Source organism: Natator depressus, chromosome 19 (genome assembly GCF_965152275.1).
Source record: "Natator depressus isolate rNatDep1 chromosome 19, rNatDep2.hap1, whole genome shotgun sequence".
Lineage (NCBI taxonomy): Eukaryota > Metazoa > Chordata > Testudines > Cheloniidae > Natator > Natator depressus.
The window spans coordinates 5,613,427-5,631,893 of record NC_134252.1 but is presented as its reverse complement, the minus strand read 5'-3'; the positions used below and the strand labels follow the sequence as shown (position 1 = coordinate 5,631,893).

The 18,467-nt window shown below is 54.5% G+C and overlaps 1 protein-coding gene across 1 annotated transcript in view; it reads right to left on the bottom strand.

Moving 5' to 3' along the window:
• KCNQ4 (potassium voltage-gated channel subfamily Q member 4) overlaps positions 1-18,467 on the bottom strand; it is a 74,594-nt gene that overhangs the window by 6,769 nt on the left and 49,358 nt on the right. The window contains exons 8-10 of the mRNA XM_074934603.1: positions 16,825-16,913; positions 12,728-12,883; positions 323-540 (exon numbers count right to left, since the gene is read on the bottom strand). Of these exons, the coding sequence (XP_074790704.1) occupies positions 323-540; positions 12,728-12,883; positions 16,825-16,913 (463 nt within the window). The remainder of the gene's footprint in view (positions 1-322; positions 541-12,727; positions 12,884-16,824; positions 16,914-18,467) is intronic.

Here is an 18,467-nt window from a genome sequence, read left to right as displayed (position 1 = left end):
ACCACCAGGCTCCTCTCTAGCTCCTCCCAACCGATGACCTTCCAGCATGTCAGCGTCTTCACAGGCTCCCCATCCCCCTCTTGGGTAGGCCCATCCCCAAGCCACAGAGGGGGAAACTGAGGCACAGAGTGACAGGTGACTTTCCTTGCACAGCAAGTCAGTGGCCAAGAAGCCTGGTGTCCTGGCCCCCACTCCTGCGCTCTAGCTACACAACTGCCCATGGAGGGCGGTGGGGGTCCATTCTGAAGGGCAACTCACATTCGGAAGACTTGGGTGCAAAACAGAAATGGGGGGCGGGGTGGGGGGGGGGAATGGGACTTACCCTCCACTGGTGGCCGAGGTTTGAGCCTCAGCGATGCCCGGAACCTGGTGCGGTCATTGAAACTCCAGCTCTTCTGCACCTTGGTGGGGCTGGAGGCCTCCTGCACGTTCTCGGTGCTGGGGGAGCGGCGCATGGGCGGGGCCAGGTGCTGCTTTCCCCGGCTGCCCTGCCTCTGCGAGTTGTTCAGGCGGATGCGGTCCTTGATGCCCATTTTGTTGCTGCGGAGTGGCGGGGAGGAAGGACAGCCGGCATTAGCCTGGGGAGGGGGAGCTGCCGCCGGGAACCTGGAGGGGCACATGCAGCTTCTTCCTACTGGATCGGGCCAGACCCCGAGCTCCTTGCTCTGGCCCTCTCCAGTAAAGCCATGTGGAGTTTGCCCAAGGGAAGAGCTCAGGCTTTGCCCTAGTGCTGGAGGCTCGTGAATGGGGCTCGCCTGAAGCTGGCCCCGGCCACAACGGCCCCACGAGCGCCTTGCACAAGTGAGAATCCCTGGATCCAAAGAGCTTGGAGTTGGGCAGGGAAGTCAGATCCTTGTTGCAAACTTTGTAGCTAGGGTGCAGACTCTGGTGCAAAGTGTGTTTGTGTGTGCGCATGTGTGTGTGATTCAGGAAAATACTTCAGCAAGCGCTTAAGTCCTGTTGACTTTAATGGGCTAAAAGCCCCGTGCTTCAGTGCTGCTCTGGGTAAGGGCCCTTTGTGAATGCAGATGGTTTATGGTGCGAAAAGCCCAGCGCCTGTATGCACTGAACGGAAGGAATGATTGCCCCTGATTATCTAACAGGGGACGGGCATCTGGGTATTTTAGTTGAAACATTTTTCTGGCAGCAAAGAGAGCACCAGTGGGGAGGGGACAGCGGATGGGGTGGAGAGACACAGACAGAGCACATGGGAGCTGGGAGAGAAACCACCTGGTATGAAATGAAGATAGACCGGAGACAGCAGGGAGGGGAAGAGACAGACAAACCCCTGTTTCTGGCAGGGCTTTCAGCACAAGGCTTCGCTGAGATAGCGAGCCGAGCCCCGAGGGCACTGCCCCTACGAGTCAGGGAAGATCCTTGTGTCTTGGATGTACCGAGGTGTTGCGTGTCACTGCAAAGCAGCCTGGGGAAGCAGTGGCATTGAGCTAACTCCAAGCTATCAGGAGTGACACCAGCCCCGCCAATGCCCTGAAGCACGTCCAATGGGGCAAGTCACCTTCACCACTGCCTCACTCAATCAGGGCCTTGCAGCCTACAATACCCAGCTGATTCGCTTGTCTCCACCTTCCCACCTCTCACCCTGGACTAAGAGGCCGGGTCAGGCTCTCAGCAGAGGACTAGATAAACCAACACGATGTGCTGATGGCTAAACTCTGCCCAGCCTGCCGAGGGGGAAAGAGACCCTTTGGCAATTCATTATTTGGGTGGGCCAGGCCCTAATTTCCCTCCATTGGAATATCCTCCAAATTCTCACCCCTTTTGTGGTTGTTTTTTAAATCTGCCCCTCTGCGGAAGGTATGTATTAAACACAGACCTCATTTATGTAGGACCTACACCAAAACAATGTTCTGTGCTCACCCCTTGTGGCTGGAGAGCCGCAGCAGTTAGCTCACCCACACAATCCCGATGGCCATGGACAAATGAGAAAATACAGCAAAAGAGACTTATGTTTGCTGCCACGGAGATGGAAAATTAATAAGGGCCAAAACGAGGGTTAGAAAAGAGACACAAATCAATAAGGAAACACATTCCAGAGAGGGTGTTGGCAGACAATGGAGGGCGAAGACAAGAAGTCTGATTCTTGTCTCTGACACAGGGGTAGATCCGCTGCTGAAGTCAGCCGAGGTCCCCCCAGCGCACACAAGAGGAGAATCAGGGCCTGGTTTTACTATTCATCATCATTTGTACTGCAGTAGCCCTTAGGAGCCCAGGGCCCAACATTGCCAGGCACTGCCTACACCTAATGGCGGCCTTTTTGCAGGATTCCCTTTATAATTCATGATGTGGACGATGTCAGGAATTGTCCTCGCTCTGGTGGGTTTCCAGACTGCAGTGACATCCTCATAAAATCCAGTGGGGCCCGAAGGGTGGATGGGGTAGTAAAGACAAGTACGGAGGGGAAGTCAGCCCGGCCTCAATTCAGCAAGGTTTGGAGTGAGAGGAAAGCAGAGGGGGAGAGCCGATGAAGGCCAAGTGAGCAGAATCTCAGAAAGGCTCATGTGTAGGGTTTGCTTGTAAGACAAAACCCTCATCGGAATCGGGGAGAGGGAAGAAGGTGGAGGTGCTAAGGGACAACGGGAGTTTGCAACACAGCAGGACTCTAAGCCCCAGACCCAACCTTAGTACTTACTGCACAGGCTGAAAACAAAGGGAAGGATGAGAATGGCGACAGCCGCACGTGACGTGGAACGGGACAGGTATGCCAGGCCACTGGAAACATGGTGAGGACGTGTTTGGACGTGTAGGTTTGGGGGAGCGGGCCTGGCACAGCCACAGAGGGCTCAAATCAAACAAATCTTCCCATGAGCGGCATCATGTTCAGACTCCAAGCAGCTGGCTCCCCGGCGCACAGAACATCCATCACAGGGAGCAGTCGCCGGCCTGGATCCCAAGCCCATCTGGACCTCAGTGGGCTTGGGATACGGCTCACAATGCAGAGCTTCCACTGAAGCTTGCATCCCTCTCCCACAAGCCGGTAGAGAAAGCTGCGTGGATGAGCGAGGGATACCCCGCAGGCATCATCTGCAGCTTCTGGAAGCCTGGCGGGCTCTAGAACGTTTGGGAGTTTGTCAGGTTCAGAACCTAGAACCTTTTAGAACTTTGAGAGGCTCCGGTTTTGCTCCGGGATCAGGGAGTGGAGAGAGAGGTGGCGACACAAAGTTCTAAAAGTTCCCGCTGGGTCGTAAACCTCCAAAAGCCCTGCCCAGTTCCAGAACGTCTCTCGAATCCCTTTCCCCACCCACCCAAACCTGTCCGAGTTCTGCCAGCGCGTCGCGGGCAGATCCCCCGCATGCCAGCAAGCACGACCGCCACATACCATGCAAAAACGGAGGCAGAGCCCTACAGCCCATGATCAATACTGAACAGGAGGGGCGGGGCCTGGTGGTTTGTCATCAGCGATCGGTTCGGTCTCTCGATCGGCCCTTTCGCTGTGGAGAGAACAACAGGACCATTTCCGCTTCGGTCTCTTTGGAATGGAAAGGCAGGGGGAGGGACACTAAGTTTGAGCCAGAGACGGGAGACAACCCCCAAACATCCCCCAATCCCCGGAATGTTCTAGAGCGTGGCCCATTGCAGGATTCGACTGCTCACAGAAAAACATTTTCAGGTTTTCATCCAGATCGGGAGGGGGCGAGGGGGGGGTCCTGATCATTCTTGGGGAAAATAGATCACTTTGCACACACACACACACACACACAAAGTTTGTGACATTCACCACCACAATGCCCTCCCCTAGCACTTTTCATCCGGGGATCTCAAAGCACTCTACTGTTAATTTAACCTCATCTCTCCCCCTGGAGGTAGGGAAGATTTATTACAGATGGAGAAACCGAGGCACAGAGCCATTAAACAGCCTGGTCAAGGCTACAGAACAAATCAGGGCTGGGAATAGAACCCAGGTGTCCTGACACACTCTTTACTCCACTAACCTTCTGATAGGAGGGACAGTTGAGCCTTGGTGGTTGGAGCATCTGCATTCCAGCAAATGGGAATTAAGAAGAATATCAAGGTTGGGTCTCCAAACCCTCTGCCCAAAGGCCCCGGGACTTCAGTTCTCCCCCACTCCTCAAGACCAGCTTGATCCCAGACAGGAGTCTGGATCAAACACGGGACAGAGCACCCTTGGCCCAGCCCAGCCCAGCGGAGATTAATCACCCCTGTTCAGATTCATCATGGATTTTGGCCAGGGCTCCCTCTCTCATCAGTGCACGATGGGCGATTCACTAGCCTTCCAAATGGCAGCATCTGGTCCCGGGGCGTGGGGTTCCCACTCTCTCTGAGGCCAGACAACCCACGAACAGGACACCCCCCTCCGTGGCCAGGAGTGGGCATACGGCCTGCCAGGCGAAGTCGTAGCACATACACAGTTCAGTAGCCACTCCGCTAGCACGGAATAAGCCCGGCCAAAGAGACGCTGGTGGCCCAGGGCTTGGCAATCTCTCCCCCCAGCTTCTCCATAGCCGGCATCCTCGGACGCGAGCTGACTCACCCTACGTTACACAGCAAGCCAGTGCCAGGCCAGTGAGGTGGCTGAACCACACGGCCATCCTTGCTCCCAGGAGAAGCCAGCTGAGGGGGCTACTCTGTATACTTGTAGACTCTGATGCGGCCGGGGACGCCGCCCCTCTTCGAGGGTTGCACGGCAGGTTGTTACCCAGCAGTTCTGGCAGCTCCTCCTTCCCCTAAGCTACAAGCTGCATGCAGCTCCCATTGCTGGAACTCTATCCACCAACCCCCGTTCTTCCACCAAATGAGGGAAGGGGGCTGGGTTTTGCCCTAACTGGATAGGACAGTGCACACTCTTCTGCCCCATTGCCTGGGAACTGGCTCCCAGCCGGGTGGGGAAGGGCAGAAACTGGGGTTAATACGGCCGCTCTGGGGAGCCTAAAACCTCACGAGCAGAGCTGGCTCCAAAGCAGAATTTCCACCCATTCTGAGATTTGGAAATGTGGTTTCATCTCAAAGCGGAATCTTGGAATTTTTCGCCCAAGGAAACGTTCCAAAATGTTTCATTTCCACTTAGTGAAAACGTTTCGCGGCCACTTCGTTGTTCTGACTTTTCTATCCTATCATGAATTATTAACATAAACCTGCATACGTCTAAATGAAAGGGCTGGAGACTTTCCTGCTGAAAGGGCAACGGAATCAATAACGTTCCCACAAAATGGTTCAGTTCCGCTGACGCAGCATTTGCCAGTGGAAACCGATTCCACTGGAAAATTTCCCACTGGCTGCGCTTCTGAGTGTCCATTTGCTAATCCACGAGGGGGTGTTACGTGAGATGGGAGGTAGAAGTGGAATTCAAGGGGCTGTAGTAGAGGGGCAGATTGCAGAGAGCGGGGGCTCTGAGTTCTCATTTCCTCCCCAAGCAGTCGAACGAAGCAATCTAGAATAGCTAAGAGTCATTCCAAAAATGGTTTGTATTCAAACACCCACAGAACTGCCGCAGGGTAGATTTTCAGCACAGCATTTCATGGGGTTATAGGCAGAGATGGAGAACACACCCAGACAGGTTTGGAATTTGCAGAACTTCCTCCATCAGGTTTTGATCTTTTGCAGAACAAAACCCCAATGTGGTTGGGGTGCGGATCCAGGTTTTATCCAGACTCCCAAGGTGTATTATGGGGGTTGGATAAACACTTGCACAGTGCTTCCAACACATTCAGCTAATCCACTGTCATGATGCCAGTAAGCAGCATCCCCATTTTACAGATGGAGAAACGGAGGCACAAAGCAGTGAAGTGACTAGTCCAAGGCCACAGAAGGGGCCAGCATCAGAGCCTACCCTGTGCTCTGATCACTAGATCATAAGCCTCTTCCCTTATAAATGCTGCAAGTTTTGATCCATCTCTACTGATACACCTAATTCCCCCATACAGCTGCACTGGAGATGCACCAGTCTACATACAGGAGAGCAGGCATATCTCCATTACCGCAGCCCTCGTTGCAAGGCACAGAGGGACCATCATGCACATCCCCAGCAATCTGCTGCATTCCACACGGGCTCTGCCCCCAAAGCAAAAAGAGCCCCCAACACCTGGCCCCCAAACAAGTCATGGGAAGCGTATCCAAGCACGCGATACCTCTGTTTCCAGCTGGCAGGAATCCGAAAGAAATTCCGTTTACTACTAAAGATCTGGCTAGAGGGTCAAGAATAAAAGATACAGAAGAAAAGAAAGAGAAAGTTAGTGAGACAAAGGGGTGCGGTCCAGGGGGCAGCCTCGGAACCCGGTTCTGCTGAGGCCTGGAGCAGTGGCACTGGGCGAGGACATCGCCACCTCCTGGCTGGGAAAAGGAGAGCAGCGTCCAGCGAGAAACATCCCCCCGGCAGCAAAGCTACCAACGCGTGATGTGGCAGGAAGACTGCAAAGGTGAGGCTGGACCCTGCGAGTCCTGTTCCTTACGGGCTCATGTGGATACGAAGAGCGTCGGGAGGGTGCTCTGTCGACGAGAGAGGGCTGTGTACATGGGAGGAGACCGTTAACAGAGAAGGTGCCAGCAGGTGGCACTCAGGAATACATGGCATAATCTGGCCCTACAAAGCCCAGGCGAACAGATTCTCCCTTGCTGCTCTCTCCTCTGAGCTCTTCAACGTGGTGTCAGCGGTGGGCTCTGAGCCCTCGAGGGCCCTGCCCATACCCTTGTCATGGTTTGATGCATCTCCCCTAAAGAGCCCCATTTATCAAAACAAAACGCCACTGGACAATTTGACTGGCGGGCAGAGCCCTGGGCCACAGTTAAACACCCTCCGAGGAGAGGGGGCCAAACAGCGGGCACCAGCTAGGGCACGCCTCTCCTCACCCCCATGTGAGGCCCCGCAGAGACCTCTGGCCTTCCGAGGCAGGCGTGACAAACCACCTGGACTGCAGCCAAGCGACCCAAGACGCCGTGACCCCACGGTGTTTGGGGCAGGAGTGACCCCACCAGTGATTGCTCCGAGGAGAGACAAAAGGCTTTCCCTTCTGACCTTACCCTGCAGGGGGCATCATGGCAGTTCCCTAGATTTTATTTCAAGCTAAGATCTTACTGATGGTGTTGAGCGACCAGGGCCCCCTAAGGTGCACTGGGTAGGTCCCGTGGTACAGTTTGGAATCGGCTAAACCGCACCCGTTGTGTGTAAGAGGCAAGGAGCACAAAGCACTGTAGTTTGTGTAGGTCCTACATAAACACCACCACATTTCCCCCTCAGGAAGGAGGGAGGGGGTGTGTCAAATTTCTTAGCAATGGAGCTCTCTGTAAAAACAGGTCGTTAGATGGATATTAGATAAACACAAAAACATTTTGAATCTGAGCAACTCCCCGCATGCTCCCCGACCTCCAGGCTACTGTAGCAATCTTAGGACAGATCAAAATTTTGATCACAAGCTACTTGGCAACATTTCTTTCAATACCACACAGGCCATTTTCCACTGGTCCCCCCAAATGGGTTCCCTGGCCCCGAGCACATTTCCTGGAGCAGTGGCTGAAGAAGGTCAAAACCTCTGGAGGGAACCTACCGCATTGTGACTCTTTGGGCGGGGGGGGGGGGGAATACAGGCACTGTGGCTTTAAGAGGAAGGTTACCTGAGACGTAAACACCTGGGGGGCGGTGCGTCTTCCTCTTTCCAGCTTCCGGGAGTGAATGGGGATGCAAGAGAAATGGCAGGGAGGTGGAGAGGGGGAGGAGAGAAAAAGAAGATGATAATGTCATGAGAGGCGATGTTAGCATAGGGGCCAGGTGGGGGGGACACACGGATCCTTCCAACAGCATCTCACCTAGGCCCAGTCCGATCGGGGGGCCGTATGCTATGTTGGACTGGCCCGTTGAGATTGCAATACCTGTAGATTTCCAGATACCCTCGAGCACGCCCCCAGCCCGAGGCCCCACCACTGGGAACGCTGGTGTTACAGTGATGGGGTTCTCTCATCTCAGCGCCCAGGGGGTGGGCAGCAATTGACTCAGTGCTCCCTTGCCCCCTTTGATTCGGCAGCCCAGAGTACCCAGGCTTGTGGGACTGCAGTGCCATGCTCAGTTCCTGTGCATTGCCTCCAGGGAAGCAGGCCAGGAGTGTGTGGGGGAGGGCTGGATGGCATCTTCTCTAGATGACAGGAGGACAAGGAGAGAGATTCATCCTGCATTTCGCCCTAGGGCCCAGGGAGCTGGCTCCGTGGGAACAGGAACGAACTCGCAGCGTCTCCAGAGACTTGCAAACGAACCTTCTGGGAGGTTTGACCGAAGTTCCATTTTTCAACGTTCAGTAATTGTTCATGTTCATCGCGCCCGGTGAAAAGGGAGGGAGCGTCACCAGGTGCTGGAGAGGTTCTGACCTGGGTGCCTCCAGCCTGAACGGAAGCAGGGTGCAGTGATCATCCCAGCACTCAGCCCTTCGCATCCCAAGACCTCGATGCTCTTCACAGATGTTGGGGGTCAGTGTCATTCCCCCCGTTTTCCAGATGGGAAACTGAGGCTAAAGGCAATACAGGAGCAGAATTCCTATTGTCCAACCCCCAGCCGTGGGCTCTAACTACACCGGGCTGCCTCCTGGAAGCTTTCCTCGAAGGAAAAGCCAGTTCTTGTTAGGCTTCCGTCTCACTCTGCAGACCGCTCTGAATTACAGCCAGTTTGAACCACTGCTTTGAGGTTTGCCTGGGGCTATTTAGTTCTTTTTGTGTTCTTCCAAACACAGCATTACTCTGGAACCGCAGGTTTCCTGGATGCTACCTTCAGCCACTGAATCTGCTGCAAGTGAGCACATGGGGCAGAAGGCAAGGCCAAGTCCCGGCATGCAGACTTCATCATGAGCCCCCACTGTCTCCTCTACTGCAGCTCCTAGTCACAAAGCCCCAGGGTCATTACTTCACCGCTAGGGCCTGATTCTGCATTCACCGCACACCCACATCAGGAATGCAGGATTGGGCCCATTCGGTGTCACCCCAAGGCAATCTCTGTCTTTGCAGGACACTTACTAGATGGATCCTTCGGTGTTTTCCCCAATTTGGAGCTGGAGGGCCGGTTATCAGGTGGTTTCACTCGGATCCCTGCTAGGCACAGTGGACCAGCCCTCTGCTGAAGCATGACATGACTAAGGAGTAGCTGAAGGCGAATCAGGGCCTTGTAATTATGGCTCACCAAAGAAACCGGAAATGAGTTAGCTGAGCCCATGAGCTCAGAAAGGTGAGAGGTCTGGGGGAGTTAAGTGGTTGGGATAGTCTCCTTCCCCCTCTATTCCTGGCATCATGCATCAGCTCTAATGAAAACTAGAGCAGTCCAGTGCTCCGAGAGCCGAGCCAGCTTCTCCTCATTTAACGGGTTCGTCCCTGCTCCTCGGAGTCCCACAAATCCTTCTGAGACATCATGACGCACCTGGGTCAGAAATGGACGAGTGCTTCGCACCATCCAGGCGACACATCTGCCAAGGGGCCGAACCCAAGAACCGGCTGGGATTTCACAGGCTGTTTGACACATACCTGGGTACTTCACAATCATCGTAGACTGGTTGTGTACTGGCCAAAATAGTGCTCAGCTCTCAGAGGCCAGGGCCTCCTGCTCCATTCTCCCCCATCCAGCTGAGAGCAACCGCTGGCCGGTGTCTTCCACGTTGCATCTCCCTGAACCTCCCGTCGCCCAGAAGGTCCCAATACGAGCGCTCTGGGGGGTGGGTTTCTTCCAGTTTCTTAAGCCCCGGAGTGGAAGGAAAATCTTCCATTCACCAGCTTTTACGTTCATTTTCTTCCTAGCCCGGGGCTCTGTAGTGCTGGTATTGACTAGACATGACCGGGGACATGCCAGTGGCTCTCGGAGAGCCACCTAGCCAGGCCCCACAGCAAACGCGCAAGCCTCCATGGTTAGCCTGATTCCACTCCATGATGCTAATGGAGTTAATAGACCTTCCAGCTCTCCGGATCTCCCCATCCCCGTCACGGTGGGGGCACCCCTTCTGTGGACTCCGGATTTATGCTCAGCAAATGCTAGGGTGACCAGACAGCAAGTGTGAAAATTCGGGACAGGGGTTGGGGGATAATAGGAGCCTATATAAGAAAAAGAAACAAAAATCGGGACTGTCCCTATAAAATCGGGACACCTGGTAACCCTATCAAATGCCCCACTCCTAATGGTGCTTTCTAGAGAAAGGCACTTGCCCACTTTAACCAAAGGCTGCCTCAGATGAAGGAAGAAGGCCTGGCAAAGAACATCCCCCTGCACAGGTCAGCTGGAGTCGGGGAAGAAAACTAGGAGAGGAATTAGGACCCGGCAGGAGCAAAGCCCAGGGCAAGTCATGGGAGTGTGTATTACCCTGTGGGGCCGCTAGAGAACAGCAGGGGAATCACATGCTTGGGATCCATGCAACCCTAACCCTCGTACCCTGCGTGGGGGGATGCAACACCCTCGCAAGCGACCTGTTCCCCCAAGACCAAAGCTAGCTCAGGACACTAGAGAGAAGCGATTTCCTTGTTCTCGGGGAACAGCACCTCCAGTCACACAGGGAGGGGCTCCCCAGAGCACTCAGCCCCCCTCCCCCCCAATTTCAATGGGAGCAGAATTAGGCCAATGCCGAGTGCTTCTGAAAATCCTTGCTGGCCTGTCCTCCAGCCTGTGTCCATGGCCTACAAACTCAGTGCTCTGAACCCAGGAGGTCCCCTCCTCCTCCGTCCTGCGGAGCCGCTGGTCATCACAGCTAGCTGCCTCTCACTCCGCAGTGCCAGCTTTAGCTCCTTCCTGCTGCGATTACCGCAGCACTTTGGGCCCTGCCTCCGACTCCGCGTGACTTCTAACCCAAGGGGAAGCCATGTCGCCAGAGCGGGAGAGCCTCCTTCCTTCCTAGGACCCCTCAAGAGACCACTCCTGCTCACGAATTAACCTCCACAGAGCATCCCTGTGTATACACTGTTACATAGATAGTGTATTAAGAATAATACGTAAGCAACCAATTAATCGCACGCTGTCATGGAGACATCACAACCCATGGACACCTAGCACTTCCAATACCTCGCACCAATAATACCTAGCACTTTGCATGAGATCTCAGAGCACTTCATAATCTTTTCATGTATTTATCCTCACTGCACCCCGGTGAGAGAGTCCTTCCCACTTAGCCCCATTTTCCAGATGGGAAACTGAGGCACAGAGAGACTAAGTGACTTGCCCAAGATCACACAGGAAGCCTGAGACATAGCAGGGACTTGAACCAGGTCTCCCAAGCCTTTCTCTAGTGCCCTAACCTTTGCACTGTCCTTCCTCTCTGCTGGAAGTTTCAAATGCATGGTTCCATTCTGCAGCACACTGGAGCTGACCTGCCTTGGTATTTGTCACTAGGAGCCTCTTTGAAGAGAGGCTAAAGAGACATTTGGAAAGGAAACAAGCAAGAGGAGATACATGAGAGGTAAAGAAAGTACAGAACAGCATAGTGCAAAGGGCAGTCTAATTTACCCTTTCCCATAATGCCAGGGCAAAGAGGCGCTCAGTGACACGGAAAGGCAATATGTTTAAAAAAAAAAAACAGATGCAAGGAAATTCTTTTTTTAAAACCAGCACTTGGTTAACCTATAGAACTCACTGCTATAAGACAAGCTTGAGGCAAATTCCTCAGTAAAATTCAGAGCAGAATTAGGCATTTCTATGAATCTGATCACTAGCTAGGATTAAAGTTTCGTCCATTTCTCCCACTTCAGGGTTTTGCCATCTCAGGTGACAGCTCAGGAAGAAATTGACCAGCGAGATATCGTCACACAATTAGGGGCATGTTGCAAAATTAGATGCATGTTGGGGCATTTGCTTTTTCACCTGCAGCATCAGGTGTTGGCCATGGATAAGGCAGCAGAAGGGCCATCTGTCTGTTACACTGTGTTGACACATACAATTCCCAGAGTTAGCTAGAATGTATCACACATTTATTCAGGGTGTGCACCTATGCATGTGCTCAGGTCGCCCGTTTAAAACGTCCCGGGTGATGTTACTGCACGCTCGGTAGGTTTGAACGTTATGAGCGATTCTGGTGATAGGACGCTGCACGGACTCTCAGCGTCCGTCTGCGTGGCAGTGGGAGGTGTGGCTGCATCTGGAGCAGACAGACCTACGCCGGTTTTAACTGCAAGATGCACGGGCGTGGGCTTCTGCAGCACAAGGACTCAGGCTCCTTGGTGCACTTGTACAGCCCAGCCTGCCACATCAACATTACCATTGGTAGCTATGCTAGCATGGCTGTGTCTACCCGAGCTGCAATCCCAGTAGTGTAGACGGACCCTAAGAGCCATGGAGCACAGGGAATGCTAGTTATTTTGGGCAATTGGAATCCTAGCACCTCGGGCATTCGATTGGGATTCTGGATTCCCCCCTGGGTGCTGGAGAGCCCCTGGGAACACAGAACACAGCCAGGTGGATTAGGGGTGATCTGTGCACGAGTGTGTGACCCCCTTGCGTGAGTTGTCTGTGGGGACTGAACCTGCGACCTTTGAATCTGAAAAGCACAAGTCTCTAGTGCCTGCACTAAATGACTAGGTCCATCAGCTAGGATTCATTAGCAGACACATAAACCTCAATACATGGTCCAGCCGCTACAGGGAGACCAGGAGCCAGCCGGGGGTATACCTGCCACCAACACGGACAAAAGCCAAACCGCGCACAGGAGACAGGAGGAGAGCAGCGCTGGCGACAAACATGCGCACAGGGCCAACACTGGGGGGAAGAGACAAAGGACACACCAAGGAGCGGTAGCTGGGGGCACCCTACCTTTCCCCAGAGCAAAAAGCAGGGGCGATGGTTTTCTGGCCAGAGGTGAAGGAGTGATATGGTGGTGGGGCTCCATCAGGCAACCTTTTCACCTCTGAATTCCTAACTCCTCCGTTGCGGACTCGGTGCAAATGCTCAAACATAAGGACCAGCTCTCTGGGGGTGGGTTCAAATAAAAACACGGAGAAATTAAACCTTCCAAGGCAAAAAGAAATCAAAGCCACATGAATGAACAAAGCAGGGATCCAGGCAGGTGTAAACCAACCCCACCCCCAGACTTTAAAGACAGTTTCTTAGCAGCTTCCATCAGGCCTTTGCAGGGGTTGAACTGGGCCAGCTCGTGCTAGCTGGGGTTGGGTGGGTGGGAGGGGGCTGGTACATTCCTGTGTTCCACAATCTCAGCTTTCATTTTTTAAAAATAATTAAGCCTCTAGCCTTATGGTGGTGAAGATATCCTGCAAAATGTGACATGAAGGAATGATGTCTGCCTGAGCCTGCGGACAGCCCAAGACAATAGCTTTGAGAGAGCTTCCCCATTTAGCTCAATGAATTGTTTATTCTGAAGCCTAGTGATGGAAGTTTAAATGTCACCTTTGTTAGATGTCTCACAAGAAAGAAGAGGAATGATCCAGTCACGAAGATTTTCACAATCTACAGTGAGTGGCGTCTCGTGTTATCGTGAGTGGGCAGATCTGGGAAAGGACCCCCATGTTTTCAGGCAGTTTGATCGCTGGGATTGTTTACAACGAGTTTGGCTGCAGGCAGACACAGCTGGGTCTGTCCCGATTTTTCAGTGCTCTGCACAAACTCAGATGATGCAAGAGAGACCGTGACTCACGCTGCATGTCTGAGAAGACCCTTTGCACAGAGACGTAAATCGTGCAATGAAACAAACGGGTCTGATGCGCCTCTCGCTCCCCCCGGCTGTAAATCAGAAGCAGCTGCACTGCTGGAAAGCCAGTGTCGGGGAGCAGAGGGGCAGCCCCCCTGTTTCTAATACTCTCTCCTGCAACTGACCCGATGTAGAATTCTGGCCCTGCTTATGCCAGTTGTGGGGGGGCACACCATGTACCTTAGAGCACAGAGCTGAGCTTGCAAGGCACGATCTCATTTTAGCATGATACGGTTGATGCTATAGTCCCTAGCATTGATCCAAAGCCATTGACATAGGTGGAATGACTCCCGCTGATTTCAAAAGGGCTTTGGGTCAGGCCCCCGGGTGTCTTAATGCCAGTCGCTGAATGAGTGGCAGACCTGGCAGCTTTTTGCATCTTCCTTCTGAATATTTCACATCTGTGTGCCGTCTCTCCCAGGTACTTGAGTGCCTCCCAATCTTCCAGATATTTATCCTCACCACACCGCCGTGCTATGGTAGGGATGGGAAACTGAGGCACGGGGAGGCTAAGGAACATGCCAAAAGTCTGTGGCAGAGCAGGGACTTGAACTGTCATGTCAGAGGGCCTTCCTCTCTCTCTCAAACTGTGAAATAGCATGAGAGCATAGGTGTAGTTTGACTTCTATATTTGGGGGGGAAGCTCCAGTCAGGCCAATGGGGCCTCATGTTGGGGGGAAAATTCTGAGCCTGCCTGAAGCTTGCAGTTCAGGGGGGCAACACCTCCCCCCACCCCTTTAAACTACGCCTATGTCTGAAAGATGCTGAACTCTGGGGAAGTTTGGATCCAACTCTGGGCTCTTCCTCTGATGTTTACTTTAAAAACAACCCGCACACTAGACAGTCTTCTGAACGGGACGGGCTCAAAAGTGACAGAGAAGCTAATGGGGATTCTAACTTATGGCAGTTCTTCGCAGTTTGATACCTCGGGTCAGTTTCTGCACCGTGGTGCTGCACAGAAGGACAGATCTTCTCTTGGGCGCTGCTGGGAATTGAGGGATTTGTGTTTCAGGCTGCTAAGAATTCTGTCTTTGTAAAATAAAACCACGGGTCATCGCACAGAAACAAAACCACCCACTGCAGAACAAAGCAGACAAAACCTAAATCCATGGTCAGCAGCGGAAGGCGGGGGGGAGGTCAAGCTCTGGGGGTGGGCATGTTTCCTTCCCTGACTCAAACATGCCGGTGTAAAGTGGGGCAATTTTATTATTTACCTAATATCAGTGCGCTTGGCGCTGTACAATTTACAACACAGAGCCAGACCCTGCCCTGTACAGACCAGCAACACAGATACATTGTGGATGGACACAACTGGACAATCCAGAAGCAATGATAATCCAGGGTGTTGTCTCCCTACACAACGCTATTTCTTAGCGTCCGAGGCCTCGGGAATTCCCCTTCCAACAATGTATTCCTAGAGGATGCAGGGGGAAGGGCAAAGGAGGTGGGTCAATTTAACAGGGGAGGCAGCATCCGTGGATACCCAAAGGGCCTTTACCTCCTTCCTCCCTTACACAAACATTGTCTTTTCTATTCTGCCCCCCACACCCCACAGGTGACCCATGGGGCTGGCCTGCAGCCAGTCAATCCCAGGTCTCAGAGCGCCGAGCAATCCTCCCGGCTCCAGCTAATTTCAACAGCAGCCACCAGCGGAATCCGTCCACTTCGGTCCCATCACCAGCAGGGCTCCAGCTTAGCTGGGAAACGCTATGGGAGGGAGAGAGACAGAGCGGGCAGGGCTGGAATGGATGCAGAGGCCGCGGGTCTTCAAAGGGAGCGGCCCCTGAGGGTGATGGAGGAGGATGGAGGAGGAAGTCAGGAAGTTTAGCAGCGGCTCCATTCCACCCCTGCGCCCCACGGAAGCTAGCTCTGCAGAAGACAGAGGATGATGGGGGAAGAGCAAAGCCGATTTCGCCCTTTATGGATGGGCTGGATAGAAAGTTCAGCTCCGCCTCCTCTCCCAACCCACCTTGATGAGACGGGGCTCCGTCCTGGGGAAGCTATTAACTGCAAAACCTTTATTTGGCAACCCAAGCACCCCTGTTCCTCCCCTCCCTCCCCCACCCATTTAAGTGAAGTTATTTCCGCTGTCCAAAGGAATTCTGGTCCTCATGGCTGTGTATATAGATTTGATGGGCTGGCAGGCTGGGAAATGCCAGCACAGGAAGGGTTAAGAGAAATCTCAGCCTGACTGTGTGTTTCAGGTCTCGGACCATCGAGTCAACTTCGGGGCCTTGAGCCTGGTTCCGACTGCACCTACACCCAGGTTACCCCAGGGCAATGCCACTGACTTCAGCGGGACAGCTCTCGTTCGCCTCCCGTGCAACGGGGGAGAACAGACGCTGGCTTGCAGCGTTTGACATCTCAGCGCCAGGGGTGCCTCGAAGTCTGGAATCATAGACCAGGGTCCAGTCCGTGCCCCACTTTCCCGCCCTCCTCCCCAGAAAGGATGCTAGGAATTCTACCGCTAGGTGCCCACAGTACATGCCTCGGGAGAGCATGCGGAGTCTTGCCTCATTAAACCGAGTGGGCTCTGGCACACATGCCTGATGGCACCAGCTCTGATAAACTGCTCTGCCTGGAAGGACATTTGGGCATCACCGTCACGTGACCAGTTGTCAAGGTGCAGAGGTTCCAGCAGTTCCCCCACAGGGACATCCCTAGAGAGACTGCGTCTCCAGAGAGTGACCATGGTGCACTGGCTCTGGAGTTTTGATCGGTCATGACGCTGAAAGGGTTAACTCCATCAGCTAACCCGGGACTCGGCCCTCTCCCTCCGTCAACGCCCTTGGTGCCGGGGGGATAATTCTGCACCCTGCCTCGGTGCCCCCCGCCCCGTCCTTTTCCGGGGACAGCAATGGGAATCCAGCCTCTCCAGCAGCACAAGGCATCTCCACCACCTCTGCTGTGCCCGGCAGCCAGAGGGCTGGCTGGGAAGGCAGTGATGAGCAACACCAGGCTAGATACCCAGTTCCTGGGGCAAAGCTGCTCACATCCACACTGCTCCCAAACCCTGCTGGGTCGTCCGGTATGCAGGGCCGAATCCTGCTCTCACCTGCCCTCAACAGACACCGAGGCAATTGACCTTCAGAGCCCTGCATACGCCTCTGCTCTCGGATGAGTTGACTGCTAGATGGCAGGGACCACCCTTTCCCCTCCCCACACAGCACTCAGTCTGTGGTCACCCGCGTGGGGCGGCACCTACCTGAAGGATGGGAGAATGCTGTCATAGTAACACCAGGTGGCGGTCAGGTAGGCTCGGCTCACGTCTGTCGAATACAGGCGCCAGGCAGCCTGCACCAGAGAGAGAGGGATGGTGCGGTAGACATGGCACAACTGGTCGTGTCCATGGAGGAGATGCCAGGAACTGGCAGTGCAGGGAGAGGTGCTGTTGGCAGGACCGAGGGGCACTGGCAGGGCGGTGCCACGGGATGCTAAGGGGTCAGTGGGTGAGTGAACGGGGAACCCAGGACTGGAATAGTTGTGAATGCTGCAGGGTCAGGCCAGAGGTGGCTGGGCACAGCTGTGCACGTGGGAGCTTGCTGTGCCCTGCTCTATGACTCGGGGTCGAGGTCTGAGGCTGCAGGCAGGAGTTCTCATCCTGGCATCTCAAAGCAGCTTTGTCCTGAGCTGCGCTTGCCCCCACAGGCCCTCTGAGGGCATCAAAATTCACTCCCAGTTCCACCCCCCTCCCTTGAACAGACCCCGGTGGGGGGATCCAGTTCTGCCCGAGCAGCAAACAGCAGCCGCAGGCCGTGAGTCAGCACCTCCTGCTGCCACCTGGAGCCCATTGATCCACCCCCCACATTCCTGCGGGGGGTGCATCGGGTGCATTAGCACCCCCGTCCTTGGACGGTGCACATGCCTCTTCCCCAGGCAGACGCCCAGGCTGCGGGCTGGGGAACGGTCGAACAGGCTCAGAGCCGATCGGAGGGGAGCACAGGAAAGAAGGGTGTGGGGGGGATCCCCCATGTCATTAAAATACTAGGGTTGGGCAAATGCTGCTCACTCCCTGGTGCACCGCGGGGCCAGCTAGGAAAGCAGTCAGCGGGAAGCTCTCCGCTGCTTCGCTGGGGATGAGGTGGGGACAGCACGGGGCCTAGCCCCCCCCAGCAGCTCCGCCCACGCCAGACATGCTGACGTGAAACTGGCGTAGCTGGAGTGGAGAACCTGGCCCGCTGCTCTTCTCACCCACCACCCCACACCTTCCTGTTTCAAGCTTTTCTCCCCAGGCTAGCCTCTCGCTGAGGCTTCAGGTAACACTCCCAAGAAGCTGGTGCCATTAATTAAGGAGCGATCACAATGGGGAGCCTTATCGGAGACCTCGCGGCCTCCCATCTGCACCCACGGCACATCCATGCCTGATGAATGCCGGACAGCAATGGCCAGAGTTATTGGGGCGGGGGGGGTTGCCGCGTGTCCCGGCGATTGCTTTGTATTGCAGGGTGACGGGCAGGTGGGGCCCTTTGTCTTGCCCCAGGCCCAACTCCATTAATTAACGTCAGGCTTTTTCCTTCCCCACCGCCAAGATGAAAGGAGGAGCAGGGCTGCATTCAGAGGGCCGGGGAGCTGTGAAAGCCAGGGCCAACTGACTGGCTGGCAGCTGCAGATAGACCAGGGGCACTGCGGGCTTCCTTTTGTGCGCCTGTTCTCTGAACTGGGGAGATAAGGAAGGATTCTGAAGTTTCACTTCTCTAGCAAGCTGATCTAGACAAGGGGACTGATTTGCCAGGGCCCCCCTCCGCAAGCTCAGGGGCTCGGCTACAGGCTACCTCGCCAAGGTACATGTCAGATGTGCTGAAGCGTGCAAATCCGGACGGAGGGGCCCTGGCAGAGCTGTGCGCATGG